General features: G+C 47.2%; 2 protein-coding genes across 3 annotated transcripts in view; one reads left to right on the top strand and one right to left on the bottom strand.

Annotated features, from left to right (window-relative positions):
* rbm24 (RNA binding motif protein 24) overlaps positions 1-25,112 on the top strand; it is a 35,407-nt gene extending 10,295 nt beyond the window's left edge. The window contains exons 1-5 of one of the 2 annotated variants that reach the window (XM_033013940.1): positions 7,636-7,761; positions 8,502-8,720; positions 10,063-10,186; positions 11,368-11,422; positions 24,356-25,112. In XM_033013940.1, coding sequence (XP_032869831.1) covers positions 8,553-8,720; positions 10,063-10,186; positions 11,368-11,422; positions 24,356-24,695 — 687 coding nt within the window. In that variant the 5' untranslated portion in view covers positions 7,636-7,761; positions 8,502-8,552 and the 3' untranslated portion in view covers positions 24,696-25,112. Of the gene's footprint in view, positions 1-7,635; positions 7,762-8,501; positions 8,721-10,062; positions 10,187-11,367; positions 11,423-24,355 lie in introns of those variants that run through there. The other variant, XM_033013951.1, reaches the window with a different exon arrangement.
* LOC116985279 (extensin-like) lies at positions 6,592-7,392 on the bottom strand. Its single transcript, XM_033039962.1, has one exon. It carries the CDS (start codon positions 7,390-7,392, stop codon positions 6,592-6,594), a length of 801 nt encoding a protein of 266 aa, XP_032895853.1.
* Positions 25,113-25,315: the final 203 nt, after the last annotated feature.

The raw sequence follows: 25,315 nt of genomic DNA, 5'->3' as shown, positions 1-25,315 counted from the left end.
TCTCTTGAATTGGACTTTATCTTGCACTAAAAGTTTAACTCTTTCTTGGTGACGGGTGCCATGGGGTTATGGGGAGAAGGCAGGTAAATGGGATTAGGAGGCAGAGATCGGTCATGATTGAATGGCGAAATCGACTTGAAGGCCCGAATGGCCTATTTCTACTCCTATATAACTTATGAACATGTGAGTTACTCCAGCATTTTGTGTCGATCTTCTGTATGATCATAATTAGCCTTTGGCTTGCCAGAGTTGTGCAGTTTCTCATTTTGACTGTACGTATTAAATCATTAAGAGGCATGAATGCTAAAACACAAGCATCTTATTTATTCCACTTTCTCCCACTACACTAGGCATGTGCACATGTATCATACATTAATGTCATGTCCTTTAGTTTAATTTATTGTCACGTGAACTGAGGTACAGTGAAAAGCTTTTTTGTTGCGTGCTAACCAGTCTGCAGAACATTAAAGTCCAGTAAAGTAGTACGAAATGTTACTGTTGGAGCAGTGATTTAAAAGAGTGGAGCAATTGTAATGCGTGATTGCAGCTCCACTGGTGTAGGAAGGAACCGCTGATGCTGGTTTAAACCGAAGATAGACACAAAATGCTGGAGAAACTCAGCAGGACAGGCAGCATCTCTGGAGAGAAGGAATGGTTTCGGGTCGAGACACTTCTTCAGACTGAATAGAAGGTATGGGAATAGGAGGCACAGATCAGCCATGATTGAATGGCTGAGTAGACTCGATGGGCCGAATGGCCTAATTTTACTCCTAGAATTTGTACGTTGGATGTTTCTACAGACTGAGAGTCAGGGGAGATGGAGACTTGAGATAGAGCCATAGAGTGATACAGTGTGGAAACAGGCCCTTCGGCCCAACTCGCCCACACCGGCCAACAATGTCCTAGCTACACTAGTCCCACTTGCCCGCGCTTGGTCCATATCCCTCCAAACCTGTCCTATCCATGTACGTGTCCAACTGTTTCTTAAACAATGGGATAGTCCCAGCCTCAACTACCTCCTCTGGCAGCTCGTTCCATACACCCACCACCCTTTGTATGAAAAAGTTACTCCTTTGATTCCTATTAAATCTTTTCCCCTTCACCTTGAACCTATGTCCCCTGGTCCTCGATTCCCCTACTCTGGGTAAAACACTCTGTGCATCTACCCGATCTATTCCTCTCATGTTTTTGTACACCTCTATAAGATCACCCCTAATCCTCCTTCTCTCCAAGGAATAGAGACCCAGCCTACTCAACCTCTCCCTGTAGCTCACACCCTCTAGTCCTGGCAACATCTTCGTAAATCTTTTCTGATATGGATATGGAAGGGTAAGGTGTGAAAATGACATATCAAAGCAGACGATGCACAAGGAAATGTAGAATGGTTCATTGTTGGACTGAAGAAGGGTCTCGACCCGAAACGTCACCCATTCCTTCTCTCCAGAGATGCTGCCTGTCCCGCTGAGTTACTCCACCATTTTGTGTCTATTGCAGATCCACTTCTGGGACCAGCACGCAGAGATGGCTTGGGCGCCATCTTGAATAACTTACATACATCACACTGCGCATGTGCACACACAAAATACATTAATGTCACACACTTACCTCGTACCTTGTACCTTCCGAAAAGTCCACCATGGACTATACTGGAAGTTGGACAATTTGATACTGGATAATTTTTACATTTTTATCAAGCCAATTAACCTACGAGCGTGTATGTCTTTGGAATGTGGGAGGAAACCGAAGATCTCCGAGAAAACCCACGCAGGTCACGGGGAGAACGTACAAACTCCGTACAGACAGCGCCCGTAGTCGGAATCGAACCCGGGTCTCCGGCGCTGCATTTTGTGAAAGGCAGCAACTCTACCGCTGCGCCATCGTGACTGCCTTACATCATCACACTATGCATGTGCACCCACATAATACATCAATGTCACATACGCACATACACCACACTAAAGATAGACACAAAATGCTGGAGTAACTCAGCGGGTCAGGCAGCATCTCTGGAGCAAAGGAATAGGTGACATTTCGGGTCGAGACCCTTCTTCAGGCCACTTCACCACGGACTCTGTGGACCAAAGACTAACAGCTTCCTCCCCTGTTATCAGGCATCTGAACAGTTCTTCCACAAGCTAGGTTACTACCCAATTCACCTCCACAGCATTGCTTGATTGTATTTATGTATGTAATTATCTGGTTTGGTTGGACAGCATGCAAAGCAAGATGTAGTAGCAAGGAATTGCAGATGCTGGTTTAAGGGCCTGTCCCACTCTCACAACCTAATTCACAACCTTTTTTACTCGTGGACATTTTTCATCAGGCTAGAAAAACGCCCTGACCTACTTGATGCCACAAGTACCTACGACTAGCATCACGGCCTGCTACGACCTACCTATGACCTCGTGACGACCATGCTGCGAGTACGAGTCAAGGGCAAACTTTGCAGAGGTCGTGAATTAGGTCGTGAAAGTGGGACAGGCCCTTTACACAAACGGACACAAAGTGCCCGAACATCAGTCCGGACGGGCGCAAAATGCTGGAGTAACTCAGCGGGATAGGCAGCATCTCTGGGTGATGTTTCAGGTCGAGAAATGTCTTCAGACTGACTCTCAGGGGAGAGGGAGACACAGCAGATAAAGATCAAGGAAAATGTAGAATGGATCATTGCTAGATGAGGGGATGGTGACAACGAGGCGTACAATCAGTAATATTTAATCAGGACAGTGAAACTAGTTGGAGAACTAGCATGGGCAAGGGATGGAGAGAGGGGGAATGTAAGGGTTACTTGAAGTTAGAGAAGTCAATATTCATGCCGTTGGGTTGTAAGCTGCCCGAGCAACATTGAAGATGAATCCTGACCCGAAACATTACCTATTCATGTTCACCAGAGATGCTGCCTGACCTGCTGAGTTAGATCATAAGATCTAGTAGAAGATATCTATCTATTGAAGAGATGGTAGAATTAGGCCGTTTGTTAACTTATCTACGTCGGTGAGACCAAGCGCAGGCTCGGCAATTGTTTCGCTGAACACCTCCGCTCAGTCCGTCTTAACCTACCTGATCTCCCGGTGGCTCAGCACTTCAACTCCCCCCTCCCATTCCCAATCTGACCTTTCTGTCCTGGGCCTCCTCCATTGTTAGAGTGAGGCCCAGCGCAAATTGGAGGAACAGCACCTCATGTTTCACATGGGTGGTTTACACCCCAGCAGTATGAACATCGACTTCTCTAACCAGATACCCCTTGCTTTCCCTCTCCATCCACTCCCCTTCCCAGTTCTCCCACCAGTCTTACTGTCTCCGACAACATTCTATCTCTGAAACGCCCACTCCTCTGACATCAGTCTGAAGAAGGGTCTCGACCCGAAACGTCACCCATTCCTCTCCAGAGATGCTGCCCGCTGAATTACTACAGCATTTTGTGTCTACCTTCGATTTAAACCAGCATCTGCAGTTCTTTCCTACACAGTATAACTCTTGATTTCTCTAACTGCAAGTAACCCCGGCATTCCCTCTCTCTCTATCCCTCCCTCACCCAAGTTGCTCCATTTTCTCGTTTTCACCCAACAAACAGCTGACAATGGCCTGTTTCCTTTATCATCGTTACTTTTTTGCATATCTTTCATTCATTGTTCTTTATCTCTCTACATCATCGTCTATATCTCTTGTTTTCCTTATCCCTAACCCGTCTGAAGGAGGGTCTCATAGAAACATAGAAACATAGAAATTAGGTGCAGGAGTAGGCCATTCGGCCCTTCGAGCCTGCACCGCCATTCAATATGATCATGGCTGATCATCCAACTCAGTATCCCGTACCTGCCTTCTCTCCATACCCTCTGATCCCCTTAGCCACAAGGGCCACATCTAACTCCCTCTTAAATATAGCCAATGAACTGGTCTCGACTACCCTCTGTGGCAGGGAGTTCCAGAGCTTCACCACTCTCTGTGTGAAAAAAGTTCTTCTCATCTCGGTTTTAAAGGATTTCCCCCTTATCCTTAAGCTGTGACCCCTTGTCCTGGACTTCCCCAACATCGGGAGCAATCTTCCTGCATCTGGCCTGTCCAACCACTTAAGAATTTTGTAAGTTTCTATAAGATCCCCTCTCAATCTCCTAAATTCTAGAGAGTATAAACCAAGTCTATCCAGTCTTTCTTCATAAGACAGTCCTGACATCCCAGGAATCAGTCTGGTGAACCTTCTCTGCACTCCCTCTATGGCAATAATGTCCTTCCTCAGATTTGGAGGACCGAACCGAATCGAAACGTCACCCATTCCTTCTCACCAGAGATGACGCTTGTCCCGCTGATTTCCTCCAGCAATTTGTGTCTGCTTATATTTTGATGATTTGAATCTCTCCCTCCTCTGGCATCGTGTTGTATGTTTGTACTCCTGTCCAAAGATCCTATAGCGGAGCAAGATAGACCACTCCTGCTAAATCCAATGGGCTGACGTGTAGTACGTAACAGAGCGTAACTTCTGCCATTTCAGTAACTCGACCCTATCTTTGACCCGACCCGACTTCAGTTATGCGTTCAGTTAAAACGGCACATACCTTGTACAGGGAGGAACGGCAGATGCTGGTTTAAACCGAAGACAGACACAAAAGGCTGGAGTAACTCAGTGGATCAGGCAGCATCTCTGGAGAGAAGGAATAGGTGATATTTCGGGTCGACTTTTTCGATAGCTGCCATGACCCGTTACAGAGCGATTTCACCATCCTCCCTCCTTTATTACAAAAAAATAAACACTTTCATTTCCCCGGACGGGTGGAGGGGGGGGGGACCAGAATGCTGCAAAAAACGTAGTTTTTTTTTTGTGTGTTTTAAAACATTGCGGGACCAGGGTTTGTTTTTAGAAAGAAGGATCTTTGCTCCTGTCCGTCTGAGCCCTGCAAAGAGGAACGAAGCAGAGGTTGGCTTCAATTAATTGATTGCTTGTTGCAGCAACCACTATACGTTAACTTTCTATCAAATTACCTGCAGCCGAGAGATCTCTGACTTGTGTTTCATTGCGACATTGTACCCGGGCTCCGTGTCACACTTTCCGAGCCGAGTGCTTGTATCGGATCGTATCACACTACTCTTAGTACTTCCCTGCTACACTGGGCGAGGTGCTGTCTATGATGCACCCACCGCCTTGCACCGAGAGCCTAAATTCCCCCCCCCCCAGCATCTCAACTGAACCATCCTACCACAACTGGAGAGTTTCAGTTCAGTTTTGTTTATTGTCACATGTGCCGAGGTACAGTGAAAAGCTCTTGTTGCGTGCTATCCAGTCAGCGGAAGGACAATACATGATTACAATCTAGCCATTTACAGTGTATAGATACATGATAAGGGAATAATGTGGACACAAAGTGCTGGAGTAACGCAGCGGGACGTCTCTGGAGAGAAGGAATGGGTGACGGCTCGGGTCGAGACCCTTCTTCAGACTGAGAGTGGAGGGAAAGGGAAACGAGATATGGACTGTGATGTAGAGAGATATATAACAAATGATTGAAAGATATGCAAAAAAAGTAACTATGACAAAGGAAAAGGGCCATTGTTAGCTGTTTGTTGTGTGAGAACGAGAAGCTGGTGCGACTTGGATGGGGGAGGGATGGAGAGAGAGAAGAATGCAGGAGTTACAAAAATCAATATTCATACCCCTGGGTTGTAAGCTGCCCACGCGAAATATGAGATGGTGTTCCTCCAATTTGCGTTTAGCCTGACTCGTTGTTTCGTGCAAGGTAAAGCTAGCAAAGTCCGATCAAGGATATTCTAATGCCCCTGTCCCACTTAGGTAACCTGAACGGAAACCTCTGGAGTCTTTGCGTCCCACCCAAGGTTTCCGTGCGGTTCACGGAGGTTGCAGGTGGTTGCCGGAGGTTGCAGGTAGTGGAAGCAGGTAGGGAGACTGACAAACACCTCCGGGAACCGCACGGAAACCTTGGGTGGGGCGCAATGTCTCCAGAGGTTTCCGTTCAGGTTTCCTAAGTGGGACAGGGGCATAAGGATATTCTAATGGTCACCAATGAGGTAGATGGCACTAAACTGTCCACCTCATTTGGAGACCCTTGGACTATCTTTGAGTGGACTTTACTGGCGTCATCTCGCACTAAACTTTATTCCCTTTATCACGTGTCTGCACACTGTGGATGGCTCGATTGTAATCATGTATTGTCTTTCCGCTGACTGGTTGGCATGCAACAGGGGTCGGCAACCTACGGCCCCCGGGCCGAACGCGGCCTATAACCCGAAATCATCCGGCCCACCGAGTGCCGAGCACAGCTGAGCTCTGGCTGTACCGCATCCTGCGCAAAGCACCTGGAGTAACTCAGCAGGACAGGCAGCATTTCTGGGGAGAAGGAATTAAATATGAAGAAGGGGCTAGAATCGAAACGTCACCCATTCCTTCTCTCCAGAGATGCTGCCTGTCCCGCTACTCCATCTGTCATTATGTGTTCAAGAAGGAACTGCAGATGCTGGAAGATCGAAGGTACACAAAAATGCTGGAGAAACTCAGCGGGTGCAGCAGCATCTATGGAGCGAAGGAAATAGGTGACGTTTCGGGCCGAAACCCTTCTTCAGACTAGTGGCTGTCTGTCTAATCTAAACTAAACTCCCTCCGGTCAAAGTGCAAAACTCCCTGCGGCTGCAGCGCTGCAGCCGGGTGATTGACAGCTTTGCGCGGCTCCGGGGATGGCTCGGGGAGCACGTGGGCGTGTGGGGGGAGGGGCGTGGCCAGTAATGGTGGGGCGTGGCCAGCGGTGGGGGGCGTGGATTGTGTTCGATGACGCGCTGGCGGGCGGGGGGCGTGGCCGGTGATGCCGAGGTGGGCGTGTCGGCTGCCAATGGGCGTGGTGGGTGATAGAGGGCGTGGCTAGCGCTCGGTGACTTAAAACAATGGTGGGCGTGGCTGGCGACGGGTGGGCGTGGCTGGCGACGGGTGGGCGTGGCTGGCGACGGGTGGGCATGGCTGGCGGCGGGTGGTGGGCGTGGCTGGCGGCGGGTGGGCGTGACTGGCGACTGGTGGGCGTGGCTGTCGAAGGGTGGGCGTGGCTGGTGACGGGTGGGCTTGCCTGGCGACGGGTGGGCGTGGCTGGCGACGGGTGGGCGTGGCCGTCTGACAGCTGTGGGGGCGCGGCTTGTGCTCGGACCACTGGAGCGATGGGGCGCGCCGTAGCACGAGGGACGTGGCCAGGCGGTGGAATAGGCGTGGCTAGTGGTGGAGGAGGGCGTGGTCATCTGACTTATGTTGGGTGACGGGATCCATCGAGTCGCTGGGTGGGTGCATCGCCCCTGAAGCACGTTGGCGGCGGCGAGCGGGAGTGGGGCAAGGGGGCGTGGCTTCTGTCGCGCGTAGGGGGAGGGGGCGTGACCAGCTGCCAGTGGGCGTGGTTTGTGGCTCATGACGCGAACAACCGAAGGGAGGAGGAGCGTGATGACGTAAAGGGGGGCGGGGACACGGCCAGCGGTGACGGTTAACTGACAATGGGAGGGGCGGGGCTCTGCGGCTGATGACGGAAACAATCGAGGGGGAGGAGCTAGTTGGGGGTGGGTGTGTCCCGGCTGAGTGTGGGCGTGGCTTGTGCTCGGTGACGCGAACAATGGAGCTGCCGTCCGGACGGGGAGCGCGGCGTCTGAGGGGCGCGGCCATCGACAGACGGGGCGTGGTCTCGCCGCGAGAGTGACAGGAGCAGACCGGCCGGCAACGGGCACTTAAAGAGCCCGGGCAGCGGGAAGAGCAGATTACGAGCGGGACGAGCTCATGCCCCGCAAGTACGTTGCATAATATGGGTGTAGGGGTTATTTTCGTTGTTGCCCCTTTTCCTCCTCTTTGCAACTCGTACTTTTGCATTTCATCTGCCTTGCTGCAAACTTGCTTGCTTATTGATTGGGATAGTGGGGGAGACGGCATGAGTTTATAACAAACAGGAGGCCGATTGGGTTGGGGCAGGGAGGGAGAGAGAGAGAGAAAAAGGAAGATAAGGGGTGCAAGGGACAAGGAGTGTGTTGCATTTAAATGTGGGGGCGGTGAGAGAATAGGTGTGGGGGGGGGGAGAGTGTTACATTAAAACTGAGGTGGGAGAAGAGCTGTGTTGCGTTTATATTGAAGGGGAGCAAAGGGGGAGAGAGATACAAGGGGGAAGAGTGTGCTGCATTTAAATCGTGGAGGTGGAATTGGGTCAAAGTGTTTACATTTGGGGAACTGGGTGGGTGAAGAGGTGCTCAGAAAGTGTTTTTGCATTTATAGGAGCTGGGGAAGGGGTGTAAAGGGGGAGAGGGTCTTGCATTTAAATTGAGGTGGGAGAATTGGAACAGAGGGGAGGAGTGTGTTGCATTTAAAATTGGGGAGTGTGGTGGGAGAAGAGTGTGTTGCATTTTTTAAAATCATTGTATTTCTCCCCCCTCTCCTCCACTCCCCTAACCCCTGGCGTCGTCTCTCTCTCTCTCTCTCTCTCTCTCTCTATCTCTCTCACTCTCTCCCCCCCTTCTCTCTGCCTCTCTACCTGTTGCAGCCTCGGAAAGTCCCTGCCCGCTGAGTTGTTGCAGCCTGCCGCCGGGGCAAGATGCACACGAGCCAGAGGGACACCACCTTCACCAAGATCTTCGTCGGAGGGCTGCCCTACCACACCACCGACGCGTCCCTCCGCAAGTACTTCGAGGTGTTCGGCGACATCGAGGAGGCGGTGGTTATCACCGACCGGCAGACGGGCAAGTCCCGCGGCTACGGTTTTGTAAGTACCCGTTAGTTTGGTCAGAAGGAGGTTTTCGACCCGAAAGGTCACCAATTCCTTCTCTCCAGAGATGCTGCCTGTCCCGCTGAGTTACTCCATCACTTTGTGTCTATCTTCAGTTTAGTTTACCCGTTAGTTTAGTTTATTGTCACATGTACCGAGGTACGGGGAAAAAGTTTTGTTGCGTGCTATCCAGAAAGACAATAAATGATTACAATCGAGCCGTTCGCAGTGTGATATGATACATGATAAGGGTTTAACGTTTAGTGCAAGGCAGCAAAGTCCGATCTAAGATAGTCCGAGAGCCAGCAAAGTCCGATCAAGGAGAGTCCCAGGGTCAACAATGAGGTAGATAGTAGTTCAGGTCTGCTCTCTAGTTGTTGGTAGGATGGATGGTTCAGTTGCCTGATCACAGCTGGGAAGTAACTGTCCCTGAATCTGGAGGTGTGGGTTTTCACACTTCACACTTCCGCAAGGGGAAAGGTAAGATAGAAGGGTCTGAAGGTTCCACTGTAGATAAGGCAGAGATAGATTCTTGATTAGTGCGGGTGTCAGGGTTTATGGGGAGAAAGGGGTTGGGAGGGAGAGATAGATCAGCCATGGTTGAATGGCGGAATAGACTTGATGGGTCGAATGGCCTAATTCTGCTCCTATCACTTATGAAAAGCAGACAGTGATCAAGGTAATGTAGAATACTTCATTATTTGCTGAAGGGAAGGTTCTAAAGATGCTGCCTGGCCTGCTGAGTTACTCCAGCATTTTATGTCTATCTTCAGCTGTAAACCAGCATCTGCAGTTCTTCCCCACACCAACGTTTCACTGTTTAACGTATTATCCCCTATCCGACAGGGAACAGGGGGCCCCACCTTGATCATCGTTGCTTTGTGCATATTTTTCATTCATTTGCCTGGCGTACCTTCTATATATCTCTCGTTTCCCTCTCGCCTGGCTCTCCGTCTGAAGAAGGGCCTCGACCCGAATCGTCACCTATTCCTTTTCTCCAGAGGGTGCTGCCCGACCCGCTGAGTTACTCCAGCTTTTTGCCTCCCCATGAATAAGCCTTGTACCTCTGAGTCGTGTGGGTGCCTGAGTGATTTAGATAGTCCATAAGACATGGGATAGAATTAAGCCATTCGGCCCATCTTGTCTGCTCCACCATTCAAGCATGGTTGACCTATCTCTCCCTCGCAACCCCATTCTCCCGCCTTCTCTCCCTGACCTTTGACGGTCATACTGCTTAGAGAGTGCTAAATGTGGCCCCGTCTTTTGTTTACTGATGCCGGGTTGTATCTCTTCTTCCCCCCCCCCCCCCCTTCCCCGGTCCCTGTACCGTGCCACGCAGGTGACCATGGCTGACCGGTCGTCGGCAGAGCGAGCCTGCAAGGATCCCAACCCCATCATCGACGGCAGGAAAGCCAACGTCAACCTGGCGTACCTGGGGGCGAAACCTCGCATCATGCAGCCAGGTGAGTTTGACTCTGAGGCAGAGACTCTCCAGGTAAACTCCGCCAAAAACTAAACCAAAATAAAATGACACAAAGTGTCAGAGTAACTCGGCAGGTCAGGAGGCATCTCTGGGTGGAGATGCTCCAGTTACTCCTGCACCTTCTTTCTTTTTGTCAATCAGTATCTAAAGGGTCTCGACCCGAAAACGTCACATATTCCTTGTCTCCAGAGATGCTGCCTGGCCCGCTGAGACACTCCAGCTTTTTGGTGTAAACCAGCATCTGCAGTTCCTCCCTACAAATTTTACCTCCAGTTCCTTGTTTCTACATCTCTGGAGAATATGGTTAGGCCATGTTTCAGGTCGCTAAGCATATTCTATCGATGTTCTCCAGAGATGCTGCCTGGCCCGCTGAATTACTCCATCACTTTGTGTCTTTTTTTGGTGAACCAGCAGCTGCATTTCCTTGTTTCTAGATCTCTGGATAACATGCCTAGGCGATGTTTCGGGCCAGGGCGCTTCTTCTATCCACGTTCTCCAGAGATGCTGCCTGGCCCGCTGAATTACCCCAGCACTTTTTGATAAACTAGCAAGTTTCCTTGTGTCTCCACCAAATAAAAATCTGTTTGAAGTAATTTAAATGCAAACATCTTGAAAGCAAAAAATAAGTTTGTCCTTCTGTTGTAATCACTTTAGTCCTGGGGGAACGGTGTGGGACAGGCAGCATCTCTGGAGAAGGTGGAATCCCTGACCCGAAACGTTGCCTAGCCATGTTCCCCAGAGAGAAGAAGTATCTGTGAAGAAGGGTCTCGACCCGAAACGTCACCTATTCCTTTGCTCCATAGATGCTGCCTCACCCGCTGAGTTTCCCCAGCATTTTTGTTTCCCTTCGATTTTTCCAGCATCTGCAGTTCTTTCTTAAACATGTTCCCCAGAGATGCTGCCTGACCCGCTGAGTTGCTCCAGCACTTTGTGTCTTCTGTGGTTGTTTGATCAACATCTGCAGTTCCTTGTGGCTAGCACTTTGTGTTTTGTTTGCTGAAGTTTCCGGCTTTTGCAGTCCCTTGTGTCTCAGTTAATCTGGACCGTGCGATATGCCTTGCAATGGACGATGAACGTTCTCGTGGTATCGGCGTGTCGGTATCATTCACGCTCGTTACTTGTCTCTGCGTGTCACGACTGAACCTTTTGTTTCCTCGACAGGTTTCGCTTTCGGAATGCAACAGATTCACCCCGCGTTTGTGCCCAGACCTTATGGGTGAGTGCTGCTCCTCTCCCGCCACAGTGCATAACCCGTTCCACTTGCTCAAACGCAGATATATATATGTACATACATGTAAATGTAACGTCTTGGGACTGCACGGAGCTGCAGCTAAGTAAACGCTACACCTCCGCGCTGCACTGTAAATGAGGACCAGCTGGAAAAGTGGCAATAATGTGTCTGTTTGGCTAACTATCCTCTATCAAAGGACGGATATAGTGAAACAAATGACCAGTGTAAACTTTTAGCGAGAAGGGGGGAGAAATATACATTGATTCTGCTGTGCTATTTCTCAACGAGTCAAGGTCGACAAATGATTCCGTTCGTCCAGCCAAACTCCCAGACACGCCACCTCTGTGGTCCAGTCCATCGGTGTTGTGTGCTTATTATTTTTATATATATACCGGTCGACTTCGACCCCCTTTTTGGCTTGACTCAATTCTATGTATTTCTTTCTGATCTGACAGGGTCCGTTTACAGTTAAGATAACATGATGATGAGAGAAGGATTTGATGATATGAGGTGGCAATAGTTACGGAATGAGCAGATCTTAAACAGTAACCAGTAGAGTCAAACACTCAAACAAGCTAAAAAAATGGTGATTAACTGTTGCATGTACGTTATTTTTTGTTCAAGTGTACTAGAGCTGCGTGTGCTTTTAATTTTGTTTTACTTTTAATGAAGTGGTGTTTAGAGCTAAACGAGTAAAATGCGTGCTTTTTTGTTAATGGAGAGAGCTGTAGTGAGGACTTTTCTGGAGTTTTCTTTGTTCGAGAGTGATTTGTTTTTGTTTTTTGCCGTTGTGAGCAGGGGATCTGACATTATTTTGCTTTGTTGCTGTAGCTTGATTTCCAGTTTAACACACCAGTTTCTGGGTTGTAGTGAGTGCTAAATCTTGTGTGACTTTTGTTTTATTTTTGTTGATTACCAAATCCATTCTTCGCTTGCATGCTGCGATGTTTTAAAAAAAAAAATATATATATCTTGCTTTGGTTGATTTAAAAAAAAAAAAAAAAAAATTGATTTTGTTAACACATTGTATGTTCCATAAAGCCTTGGGTACAGTATTTGATAATTATCGGCTATATCGTAATCAAGCATGATTTCCAAGTGCTAGATCTCCTAAAGCCATTTTGTATGCTGGGTCTGTCTAATTCGAGGCTAGGTATTAGATCTCCTCCTCGTAGAAATTAGCCACTCTATACATAGCACTTGAATGTTTGCCCAATGGATTTGAACATTTTAAAAGTTAGGAGCAAAATTATTTTGAAAGATATACGTACCTCACAAGCATATTTTGTAGTATCTACAAATATCACCTGCACATTCTCTTGAATCAGTACTCGCAGCATGCAACACATGTACAGGGGAACTTTTTAAGTCATGAGTTTTGATGGACTGTGCATATACCTTTTGTGTATTTTAAACGTTTAGTTGAAACCCAAGTCCGTGCCGACCGGTCATCACTTGCACTATGTTCCACATACTAGCAGGCGATTTACAATTTTACCAAGCCAATTAACTGATAAACCTGTACGTCTTTGGTGTGTGGGAGGAAACAGGAGCGCCCGGGGGAAACCCACGCGGTCACGTACAGACTCTGTACAGAGAGCACCCGTAGTCAGGATCTCTGGCGCCCTTGTTTAGGAAAACCAGAAAACACAAAATGCGCGACCTACAAGCCCCATCATTTAAAAAAAGTTACTAATAAGGTGTACATTTGAAGAAAGTGTGTACACAATTTGTCTGCTCATCTGCTTTCCTCCCCCCCTCACCCCCCCCATCCATGAATAAATGATGACATATAACAATAAGTCAGTAAATAATGAATGAGTAAAACAATGATTGGGGTGGAAACACTGAGTGGCTTTAGGTTCAGGAAGGTGCAGCGGTTGTTTCATTATACGCAGTAATCCCAAGGTCTCATCTAATTTTTATAAGTACAGATCCAATTTAACACCCCAGATCTCTTACACCAGCCCACCTGTCCAACTCAATCTAGTTTACCAGAATTATTTAATTAAGTCACTTGATGATCAATTATTCAGTTCGCTTCTAAAAATTATTTTTCTTTAAGAAACAATAACTTGTGTGCAGAATTTGATGAGACCAAATCCTCCGACTGGATCATTATCATTGGTGTCGCGTTGCACTTGTAAAATTGACACTTTCACGGTCGTATGTTCCACGTGCATTTGGATCGGACAATTTTTTTGATCGTGACCCTTGAGTTACGCACGGAAAGTTGCTCATTTTGCCTTATACAGATATTGCTCGTCTGGTGGATCGATTTAGCAGATGCTTATAAATAGAGCTGGGAGTCATTCCGCAGCCTGTCTTGTCAGTCAGCCGGTGTAAAATGGCACAGGCCAGGGAGTGTGTGTGTGTGTGTGTTCACAGATCCCCGGAGTTTAAACCAGAGTGGCCCTGGAGAGCTCTGGTTTCACATTCCACCACCTGTTCTGTTTTCTGTGAATTTCCAGCAAAAGTCCGACCCCCCCCCCCCTCCCAGCCCTTGACCCACCACCACTGAGGCTTGCCAGTGTCCAGAGTCACACAGCGCGGAAACAGGCCCTTCGGCCCACCGAGTCAGTGCCGACCGCTGACACCCGTACACTAACACACACACACACACGCGCACACACACACACACACACACAATGATTTACCATTTTTACCGAAGCCAATTAACTTACAAACCTGCACGTCTTTGCAGTGTGGGTGGAAACCGGAGCACCCGGAGAAACCCCACGCGGTCTCAAGAAGAACGTACAAACTCCGTAGAGACAGCATCCGTAGTTAGGATTATCCCTAGTCATAGTGATCCAGCATGGAAATGGACCCTTCGACCCTACTTGCCCGCACCGACCAACATGTCCCATCTACACTAGTCCCACCTGCCTGAGTTTGGCCCATATCCCTTCAAACCTGTCTTATCCATGTACCTGTCTAAACGTTGCTATAGTACCTGCCTCAACTACCTCCTCTGGCAGCTCGTGCCATACGCCCACCACCCTTTGTGTGAAAAAGTTACCCCTCGGGTTCCTGTTAAATATTTCCCCCCCCCCCCCCCCCCCCCCCCCCCTCTCAGAGCAGAAAGTTGAGGCAGGTACTAGAAACATGTAGACGGGTACATGGATAGGACAGGTTTAGAGGGATATGGGCCAAGCGCAGCTAGGTGGGGCTAGTGTAGATGGGACATGTTGGGTGGTGTGGGCAGGTTGGGCTAGTGTAGATGGGTCATGTTGGGCGGTGTGGGCAGGTTGGGCAGAAGAGCCTGTTTCCACACTGTATCACTGCATGACTCACCTCAAACCCAAGTCGTCTGGTTCTCAATTCCCCTACTCTGGGCAAGACTCCACGTCTACCCGATCTATTCCTCTCATGGTTTTATGCACTAAATGAAGAACAGGTTTTTTAAACAGCAATCTGTATGAAAACTTATTACTTATTTAAACAAAGGTAATTTTCATGTAGGATAAAAACACTGAAAGCAAGTAAACAAAAATTGTTTAATAGAATGATCCCAGAACTAAGACTCTGTATACATCAGAGAAATAAATGGTGGCATAATTATTTATTCTCTCAGAGAAGATCGAATGATGAATTAACAGGTTAGAAAATATGCTGCTGCTTGTTGAAAGTCTACATCTAGGTGCCATTATTATAAAAGATTCTTAAGAATCAATGAGGAATTAAGGGGACAGAGGTTATAGGGAGAAGGCAGGAGAATGGGGTTGAGAGGGAAAGATCAGCCATGATTGAATGATGGAGTAGACTTGATGGGTCAAATGGCCAAATTCTGCTCCTAATTTAGTTTAGTTTTAGTTTGGAGATACAGCGCGGAAACAGGCCCTTCAGCCCACGGTGTCCGCACCGAGCAGCGATCCCCGCACACTAACACCATCCTACACACTCTAGGGACAATTTACATTTGTGCCAAGCCAATTAACCTACAAACCTGCACGTCTTTGGAGCGTGGGAGGAAACCGAAGATCTCTGAGAAAGCCCGCGCAGTCACGGGGAGAAAGTACAGACTCCGTGCAGACAGCACCCATAGTCGGGATGGAACCCGGGTTCTCTGGCGCTGTAAGGCAGCAACTCTACCGCTGCGCCACCATGCCGCCCGCTGCTTATCACTTCACCATCACTCATGTTACTGTTTTACCCAGTGGTAAGAGTGAGGAATTTGCCAGTCTGTTTGTGGCAACTGGTACATGCCATTTTGGGGGGAACCCTAAATGAGTCTATGAGGGAGAGAAGTTATGGGAGGCATAGACAGGGTAGATATTCGGAACCTATTTCCCAGGGTAGAAATGTAAAGACCATTTGTGGGTGGCGCAATGGCGCAGCCATAGAGTTGATGCCTCACGGCGCCAGAGTCTCGGGTTTGATCCTGGCTACAGGGGACGTCTGTACGGAGTTTGCACGTTCTCCCTGTGACTGTGTGGGTTTTCTCCGGATGCTCTGGTTTCCTCCCACACTTCAAAGCCACGCAGGTTTGTAGGTTAATTGGCTTCTGCAAATTGTTCCCAGCGTGTAGGATAGAACTAATGTACGGGACGGGTTAATGCTTGTCGACTTGGACTAGGCGGGCCAAAGGGCCCTTTTCCACGCTATATCTCTGAAAGACTAAAGGCTTTAAGACAAGGGGGGCAATGTTTAACTGAGATGTGTGGGGCAAGATTTATTTTTTTGCGCAAAGTGTGGCATTGCCAGGGGTGGTGGTGGAGGCAGATAAGACAGTGACAGTGATTTACGAGGCTGTTGGATAGGCACATGGAGATGCAGGGAATGAAGCGATATGGACCACGTGCAGCCAGAGGTTCTATGGTTCTCTATGCACCACTGCGCAATGAAATTCTTGCATCCGTCCGAGGAGATTAGTTTAACCTGGCATTATGTTTGGTTTGGACATTCTGGGCCAAAGGGCTGTGCTGTAGCATTCTATGTTCATGTTCATCGTTCATAAGTGATGGGAGCAGAATTGGGCCATTCGGCCATTCAATCATGGCCGATCTATCTTTCCCTCTCAACCCCATTCTCCTGCCTTCTTCCCATATTCCCTGAGACCCGTACTAATCAAGTGTCTGTCAATCTCCGCCTTAAGAATTTCCATTGACTTGGCCTCCGCAGCCTTCTGTGGCAATGAATTTCACAGATTCACCACCCTCTGACTAAAGAGGTTACTCGGGAAATTGATGAGGGTAAAGCAGTGGATGTTGTATATATGGACTTCAGTAAGGCCTTTGACAAGGTTCCTCATGGAAGGTTGGTTAAGAAGGTTCAATTGTTGGGTATTAATGGTGGAATAGCAAGATGGATTCAACAGTGGCTGAATGGGAGATGCCAGAGAGTAATGGTGGATGGTTGTTTGTCAGGTTGGAGGCCAGTGACTAGTGGGGTGCCACAGGGATCTGTGTTGGGTCCACTGTTGTTTGTCATGTACATCAATGATCCGGATGATGGTGTGGTAAGTTGGATTAGTAAGTATGCAGATGATACTAAGATGGGTGGGGTTGTGGATAATGAAGAAGATTTTCAAAGTCTACAGAGAGATTTATGCCAGTTGGAAGAGTGGGCTGAAAGATGGCAGATGGAGTTTAATGCTGATAAGTGTGAGGTGCTACATCTTGGCAGGACAAATCAAAATAGGACGTACATGGTAAATGGTAGGGAATTGAAGAATGCAGGTGAACAGAGGGATCTGGGAATAACTGCACAGTTCCCTGAAAGTGGAATCTCATGTAGATAGGGTGGTAAAGAAAGCTTTTGGTGTGCTGGCCTTTATAAATCAGAACATTGAGTATAGAAGTTGGGATGTAATGTTAAAATTGCACAAGGCATTGGTGAGGCCAATTCTGGAGTATGGTGTACAATTTTGGTCGCCTAATTATAGGAAGGATGTCAACAATAGAGATGTCAACAAATAGAGCGATTACTAGGAGATGTTGACTGGATGTTCAGCAACTAAGTTACAGAGAAAGGTTGAACAAGTTAGGGCTTTATTCTTTGGAGCGCAGAAGGTTAAGGGAGGACTTGATAGAGGTCTTTAAAATGATGAGAGGGATAGACAGAGTTGACATGGATAAGCTTTTCCCAATGAGAGTAGGGAAGATTCAAACAAGAGGACATGACTTGAGAATTAAGGGACAGAAGTTTAGGGGTAACATGAGGGGGAATTTCTTTACTCAGAGAGTGGTAGCTGTGTGGAATGAGCTTCCAGTGAAGGTGGTGGAGGCAGGCTCGTTTTTATCATTTAAAAATAAATTGGATAGTTATATGGACGGGAAAGGAATGGAGGGTTATGGTCTGAGCGCAGGTATATGGGACTAGGGGAGAATACGTGTTCGGCACGGACTAGAAGGGTCGAGATGGCCTGTTTCCGTGCTGTAATTGTTATATGGTTATATGGTTAAAGAAATCCCTTGTCATCTCTTTTCTAAAGGAGCGTCCTTTTATTCTGTGGCTATGGCCTCTGGTCCTAGACTCTCCCACTTGTGGAAACATTCTCTCCACATCCACTCTATCCAGGCCTTTCACTACATGGTAAGTTTCAATGAGGTCCCCCTCCCCTCATCTTGCTAAACTCCAGCGAGTACAGGACCAGTGTTATGATGATGGATTTATAGGGAGGGGGAAAGAGATTTTAAGTGGAGCGTAATTGAAGCATGCCAGCTGCTTGTGATGTAAATTTAAAGTCAATGCACATGAAAAATCATGGATTATAATCAACATACCTGATCACCGCCATGTGAAGGTGGCTTAGGCGGAAGGTTATTTCTGAAAGGTAAGTTGATAATTGTCATCTGCCATGGAATGTGATGTGATAACCAGTATAAAATCTGCAGGAACAACTAGAGTAATGCACACGACCATTATTTTGTGTGTAGAATATGTATTTGAGGGTGAGTTGCTGCCTTACAGCGCCTGAGACCCAGGTTCGATCCTGACTACGGGTGCTGTCTGTACAGAGTTTGTACATTCTCCCCGTGACCCCATGGGCTTTCCCTGATCCTTCGGTTTCCTCCCACACTCCAAAGGCGCACAGGTTTGTAGATTAATTAATTGCAAGTGTAAATTGTCCCTGGTGTCAATGTGCGGGGGGATGGCAGGTCGTTGCGGACTCGGTGTGCCTCTGGGCCTGTTTCCGCGCTGTACAACAGTAAATGTATTGGATATAAATTGTCAGTTTTCCACCAGGGGATGCTAACAACATTTTATTTGCATGTCAGCAAATTACCTATATTTTGCAACACATATTTTATTAATTAAGTATTCACTGACACTTCCCTTTGTTTCTGTTTTTCTCGATGGTATTTGGGATACCGTGTTTTGCTGATGAAGCAGTTCGGGGGCATTGCATGGGTGACCGGTTCTTTTCTGTTATCCGGGCCAATCTGGGTCAGTGGGACTTAATTCTCTCCCTCATGACTGGTATACGTTCATCTATTTCGGTTGACAAGCAGTATTGGGCGATCTGTCGCATCAGCATTTACCATGCATTGGTGCTGCTGCAAAATCCTCCCTGACAGTGCACTGTGTAACAAAAGGGCTCCACTGTCAGAGAGAGGCCCAGCGCTAAGTGGAGGAACAGCACCTCATATTTTGCTTGGCCAGCTTACGACCCCAGCAGTCTGAACATTGAACATTGAACAAGTAACCCTTGCTTTTCCCCCCCTCTCTCTCTCTCTCTCTCTCTCTCTCTCTCCATCCCTCTCCCTTCCCAGTTCTCTGACCAGTCTGACTGTCTCCCACAACATTTTATCTCTGTTTGCCCTGTTGTTACCTTCTCCAGGCTAATAATGATCTATTCTGCATTTTCCTTGAACTCCATCCCCTTTGCCCTGTTTTCACACCTTCATACTTCCTTATCTATCTATCTCATTCCCCCCCCCCCCCCCCCCCCCCCCCGGTCAGTCTGAAGAAGGGTCCCTTTAAAATCAGAGGCGTAGCATAGAAAATTGAAATCCAGCGCAGTTTAGTTCAGTTTATTGTCACATGTACCGAGGTATAGTGTAAAGCTTTTTGTTGCGCGCTATCCAGTCAGCGGAAAGACAATAGGTTAAAGATTACAGAGCGGAAAGATTAAAGGGCCAGCCCCACTTGCCGGTTTTTTTTTGTTTTTTTTTTTTGCGGAGTCGCCTGCCAGCATCAGTGACTGACGTATCAGGTCACCGAAAAATTTGCAGCGTGATGACGTAGTGACGCGCGGCGTTTTTTAAAGTGTTGCAACATTATTTTTGTCGCTGCTGGATTTTGAAAAGTACAAAATCTTTTGGCGACATTGATATGTCGCCGAAAAAAATTGCCAAGTGGGACAGGCCCTTAAAGATAGTCTGAGGGTCTCCAATGAGGTAGATGGTGTGAAAATAAAAGCTCATGAACTGCATCCAATAGATCCTATTTTTTTAGATTCATGGAGTCATACAGCATGGACTACAGCATGGTCTCCAAACAGGCCCCTCGGCCCAGCTTTCCCATGCTGAATGAGACACGCCATTTATGCTAATCCCACCTGCCTGCTTTTGGTTCATACCCCTCTAAACCTTTTCTATCCATGTACCTCAGTTTAGTTTATTGCCACACGTACAGTGAAAAGCTTTTGTTGCGTGCTAACCAGTCAGCAGAAAGGCCATACGCAATTCCTTGATTCCGCTAGCCCCATGAGCTCTATCCAACTCTCTTTTAAATTAATCCAGTGAATTGGACTCCGCTGCCTTCTGTAGCAGAGAATTCCACAAACTCACAACTCGCTGGGTGAAAAGGATGAGAAAAAAAAATGTCACCCAGAGAGTTGTGAAGCTGTGGAATTCTCCACCACAGAGGGCAGTGGAGGCCAATTCACTGGATGAATTTAAAAGAGAGTTAGATAGAGCTCGAGGGGCTAGTGGAATCAAAGGATATGGGGAGAAGGCAGGCACGGGTTATTGACCGTGGATGATCGGCCATGATCACAGTGAATGACGGTGCAGGCTCGAAGGGCCAAATGGCCTCCTCCTGCACCTATTTTCTATGTGATTACAATCGAGCCATTTACAGTGTTTAGATACATGTTAAGGGAATAACATTTAGTGCAAGGTAAAGCCAGCAAAGTTTGAACAAGGATGGTCCGAGGGTGACCAATGAATCCAAGTGTATTTCAATTGCTGTTATAGTATCTGGTAAAATACTTTATTGAACTGTACACAAAAAATAATTTCACTGTACCTCTATACATGTGATAAATAAAGAGCCATTGTCCCAACGGCCTCCACTGGCAGCTCGGTCCATTTAGCCCTCGCCTGCCGCTACATAAAACTCCACACTGATATTACCAGGGTTAGGGCTAAGGGAAACAAGATATAGGCGATCATGTAGAGATACTATATTCACCGATCAGTGAATCAGTAGAAGGTGCAACAATCAGTATTAAGATGTTGGAATAATGAGACTAGAACTGTGATTATTAGCTGACACTGTGAAAAATATACATATTCTAGATGTGCTGGAACGCATCCTCAGTGATGTGACCTGGGGTCATCGGGTGTTTCAGGTCTCACAACATCAGACACCCTCGCCCAGGCGACCCAGCCGGGGTTGATCAGGCCCCGACTTGCATCCCAGCAGCAACCGCCCACGGTTCAGCCATCTTAGTAACCACTCTGCAGGGGTTGGGAGACTCTAGTGCGTGGAGGGACTGGGCTCTGTGGGGCGAGTCCTGGCCGGGCTCCTCCTGCGTCTCACCAGGTTCAAGGCCTGTGCGCTGCACCTCTTTCTCCTTCTCCGAGCATTTCATTCTCGCCTGATGGATTTTTAGGCCATGGTGAGCAATAGCAGAAAAGCTGTTTTATAAAAAACAAAATATTGCAAAATTAATCAAAATACATTTTCAATAATAATTCCATGATGCTTTTAATCTCTTTTATCATGAATTAGAGAGTTCCACTGGACTTCCTGGTTCAAAACAATTTTTGTACGTGACCGGTGATGAATTGTTTCTCGGCATCTATTATTAACAAAGTGCTTGAATATCTCTATCATAAATGTAAACTATAACTTGAAGGATCTGATTTCATAACTTCCAGGTGCAGAATTAGGCCATTCGGCCCATCGAGTATACTCCGCCATTCAATCAAGGCTGATCTACCTTTCCCTCTCAACCCCATTCTCCTGCCTTCTCCCCATAACCCCTGACACCTGTGGAATTCTCTGCCACAGAAGGCAGTGGAGGCCAATTCCCTGGATGTTTTCAAGGGAGAGATTAAGCTTAGGGCTAATGGAATCAAGCGATATGGGGAGAAAGCAGGAACGGGGTACTGATTGTGGATGATCAGCCATGATCCTATTGAATGGCATTGCAGGCTCGAAGGGCCGAATGACCTACTCCTGCACCTATTGTCTATGTTTCTATGACGCCTTTACTAATCAAGAATCTGTCAATCTCTGCCTTAAAAATATCCACTGACTGCCCTCCACAGCTATCTGTGGCAATGAATTCCACAGATTCACCCTCTTCCCCCAACTTTCATTACATACAGACTAATGCAATGATAATTCTAAAATAGAAATTTGCTCCTTAAACTTGGAAAATAAATGCCACTGTGCCCCTGACATCAGCACCTGTGCTGAATTGAACTTGGATCTGACCACTAACTGTCAAAGATATCTTTAGAAACAAAATGGATTTGCCTTTTCGAAACAAAACAGGATAGCAAGACAAACTGACTGCAAGAAGTTGTAAGTAACTCTTACCACAGGGATTATAACAAACCATGCAGCATGAAATGAGCTTGGAGCAACTCTTGGACAAGTTGGGCCAACAGGCCTGTTTCTGTGTAGAAAGGAACTGCCCATGGCGCTATACACCGAGGATAGACACAGTGCTGGAATAACTCAGTGGGTCCGGCAACATCTCTGGGGAAGAGGGTTGGGTGATGTTTCCGGGCGACACCCTTCTTCGGGCCGGGTCCCCTCTTCAGACTCCGGAGATGGGCTCCGACCCAAAACAACACCTGAGAAACTCGATATAGCTCTGAGGGCTAACGGAATCAAGGGATATGGGGAGAAAGCAGGAACGGAGTTCTGGATGATCAGCCATGATTATATTGAATGGCGGTGCTGGCTCGAAGGGCCTATGTCTAAGTTGCCTGACCCGCTGAGTTACTCTGGCATTTTGTGTCTATTATAGGACTGTTTCTGTGCTGTACAGCTCTGTAGCTGAGTCCAACCAGTTGCTCAGTGACCATATTTTGGTGGGTTCTGGACAATGGAGAGCGGGTGGATACGGCTGAACTAACACAAAGAACTTTTACTCTGGATCTGGGCGAGCACACGCACGCACACAGAAAAATAGGTGCAGGAATAGGCCATTTGGCCCTTCGAGCCAGCACTGCCATTCAATATGATCATGGCTGATCATCCCCAATCAGTACCCTGTTTCTGCTTTTTCCCCATATCCCTTGATTCCGTTCGCCCTAAGAGTTAAATCTAACTCCATCTTGAAAGACACTCACTCACTCACTCACCCACACTCACTCACTCACTCACTCAATTTTGGAGTTCCTAGAGTCTTTTGTTGAATCCTTTCTAGGCATCTCATGGATTAGAACAACTTGCAAATATCTATATTCTCAGGACAAACACAAAAGGTTGCAGTGACTCAGCAGGTCAGGAAGCATCCGTGGAGAAAAGGAATATGTGATGGATTTTGGTCGAGACCCTTCAGTATATCCTCAGGGATGGGTACTTGCATTGTCTTTCTGAAAACGATTGGAAAATCTTTCTGCAGTCAACTTTCTCTCTCTCACCGTGATGTATTCTCTTTCCTCCCATTTCCTCCTCCTCCTCCTCCCTCCCCCCCCCCCCCCTCTCCTCCCTCCCCTCCTCCCCCCCCAACCTTTGTCTTTTAGTGTCTTTATTTTTTTCTTTTGCGTGTCACTAGGTGGATCGTTGCAGCCCATCGGATGAGGTCCGAGTCCTTGTCCAAGGACTACCTGTGACCTCTTCCTAGACTGTAAAGCACATGGACTGGGGGGGTTCAGTGCTGTGTTTGTAGTAGTGTCTCTGGCCCCATTATTATCGGAGCCTGAATGTTGACAAGTGAGACCCTCCCTAGATGTCATGTGCAGAGTGATCTTGCTGTGTGACCATGTGTTTTATCACCTTGTGGCCTTTTTTTGTTTGGTATCTTTTGGTTAATTTTGTTTGTGGATTTTTGCCTGTGGTTTTTCTTTTAATTAGGGTGATGGGATTGTGGATCTGTGACATGATACGGTCATTAATGAGTGGTGAAAACTGCATAGCATCACATAGGGTTGCCAGGATATTATTTCTAATAACTTATCCCCACCAAAACTGCTTGGGAAGAATCTCAGCATTAGAGTGAAATACTGATGAGGAAATTGCTTGCAATTATTATTATTATTTTTTAAATTTTCTTAAATTATCCCAAAAGCTGTTGAACTATGAACGCCGCAAAAAGTTTGTTCCTTTCGAGGTGTTCTAGAGTTACTCCAGCACAAAAAAAAAGTTCTTTGTTTCATGCTGCTCAAATTAATATTCATTTCTTCTTATTAATTAATTGAAATGGGTAAATATAAAATATAATGTGTAATATAAATATAAAACATACCCATATTTGTATTTAAGAAAGAACTGCAGATGCTGGAAAATATTCTCCAGCATTTTTGTCTACCTATTTGTATTTAAATCACTTTTTAATTAATACACAAATTGTTAAGTAGTTGGCCAAAAATGTATATTGCAGCAGTTTAGTGGGCGATGAATCCCTCCGTTTTTATTGTGGCAACCCTATATGCACAATAACATCTAGATATTTTATAGAGAAATAAAATGACAGTGTGGACGGATCGAGCCCGATCGCGGTGCTGGCTGTTTCTTGACTGTTTTTATTAATTTTATTTATTTTTATTCTTCCTCATCCCACAGGATTCCAGCTCACTACGTCTACCCGCAAGCCTTCATGCAACCCGGAATGGTCATCCCGCACGTGCAGCCCGCAGCCGCTGCCTCCCCGTACATCGACTACACCGGGACGGCCTACGCCCAGTACTCGGCAGCCACGGCTGCAGCCGCCGCCGCCGCCGCCTACGAGCAGTACCCGTACGCCGCCTCTCCTGCAGCCACCGCCGCCGGCTACATGACGGCCGCCGGCTACAGCTACGCCGTGCAGCAGCCCATGCCCAGCTCCGCGCCCGGGGCCGCTGCTGCCGCTGCAGCCTTCAGTCAGTACCAACCGCAGCAGCTGCAAACAGACCGCATGCAGTAACAACGGAACCGGCTCATCTTCCGCGAAAACCCAACAACAGCAGCAAAACGGAAAAAAAAATGTGCACATTACTCCGGAGAGCCACCACATAATATATTCCATAAATCCCCAACCACTTCCAGAATGAATATATGATACTTTATTGTCACATGTACCTAGGTACAGTGAAACGCTCTGTTTTGCATACACTACCCAGTCGGTACAATAGTGGACATGGGCAGTGGAGGAGGAGGAGGAGGAGGGGTGGGGTGGGGGGGGGGGGGGGGGGTTTAAACAAAAGTATTCTACTTTCTGGTAAGAGAGAAATATTTTTCCAGCTTTTTGATTACTGCAAAGAGTCGTGTTATATATATTGTCATAACAGGAGAAGTCAGAACCGCTGAAAGTGTTTGTTTACGATCAAGAAGATCTTTTTTTTTCAAAAGAGATACAAAGTCCAAAGCCTTCAATCAGTCTGCAACTTAACATGCGTTAACAATGGACATAAACATAGTGTAATCACGTTGCGAAACACTGTTTCTTCATCAGGGAAATCACTGCAATAATCTCAGCTGCAGGCGCTGCATGCAATGACGCTGCGGCATGTGAGAATAATAATTAAAAAACACATGTAACATGCA

The sequence above is a fragment of the Amblyraja radiata genome, chromosome 2 (assembly GCF_010909765.2).
Source record: "Amblyraja radiata isolate CabotCenter1 chromosome 2, sAmbRad1.1.pri, whole genome shotgun sequence".
NCBI classification, from domain to species: Eukaryota; Metazoa; Chordata; class Chondrichthyes; order Rajiformes; family Rajidae; genus Amblyraja; species Amblyraja radiata.
The sequence above is the reverse complement of the archived record's forward strand: the minus strand, read 5'-3'. Positions and strand labels throughout refer to the sequence as shown.

Bases quoted from the DNA above. Each gene is read 5' to 3' on its own strand.
- LOC116985279 (XM_033039962.1), bottom strand. From the start codon at position 7,392: ATGAGCCACAAACCACGCCCACTGGCAGCTGGTCACGCCCCCTCCCCC.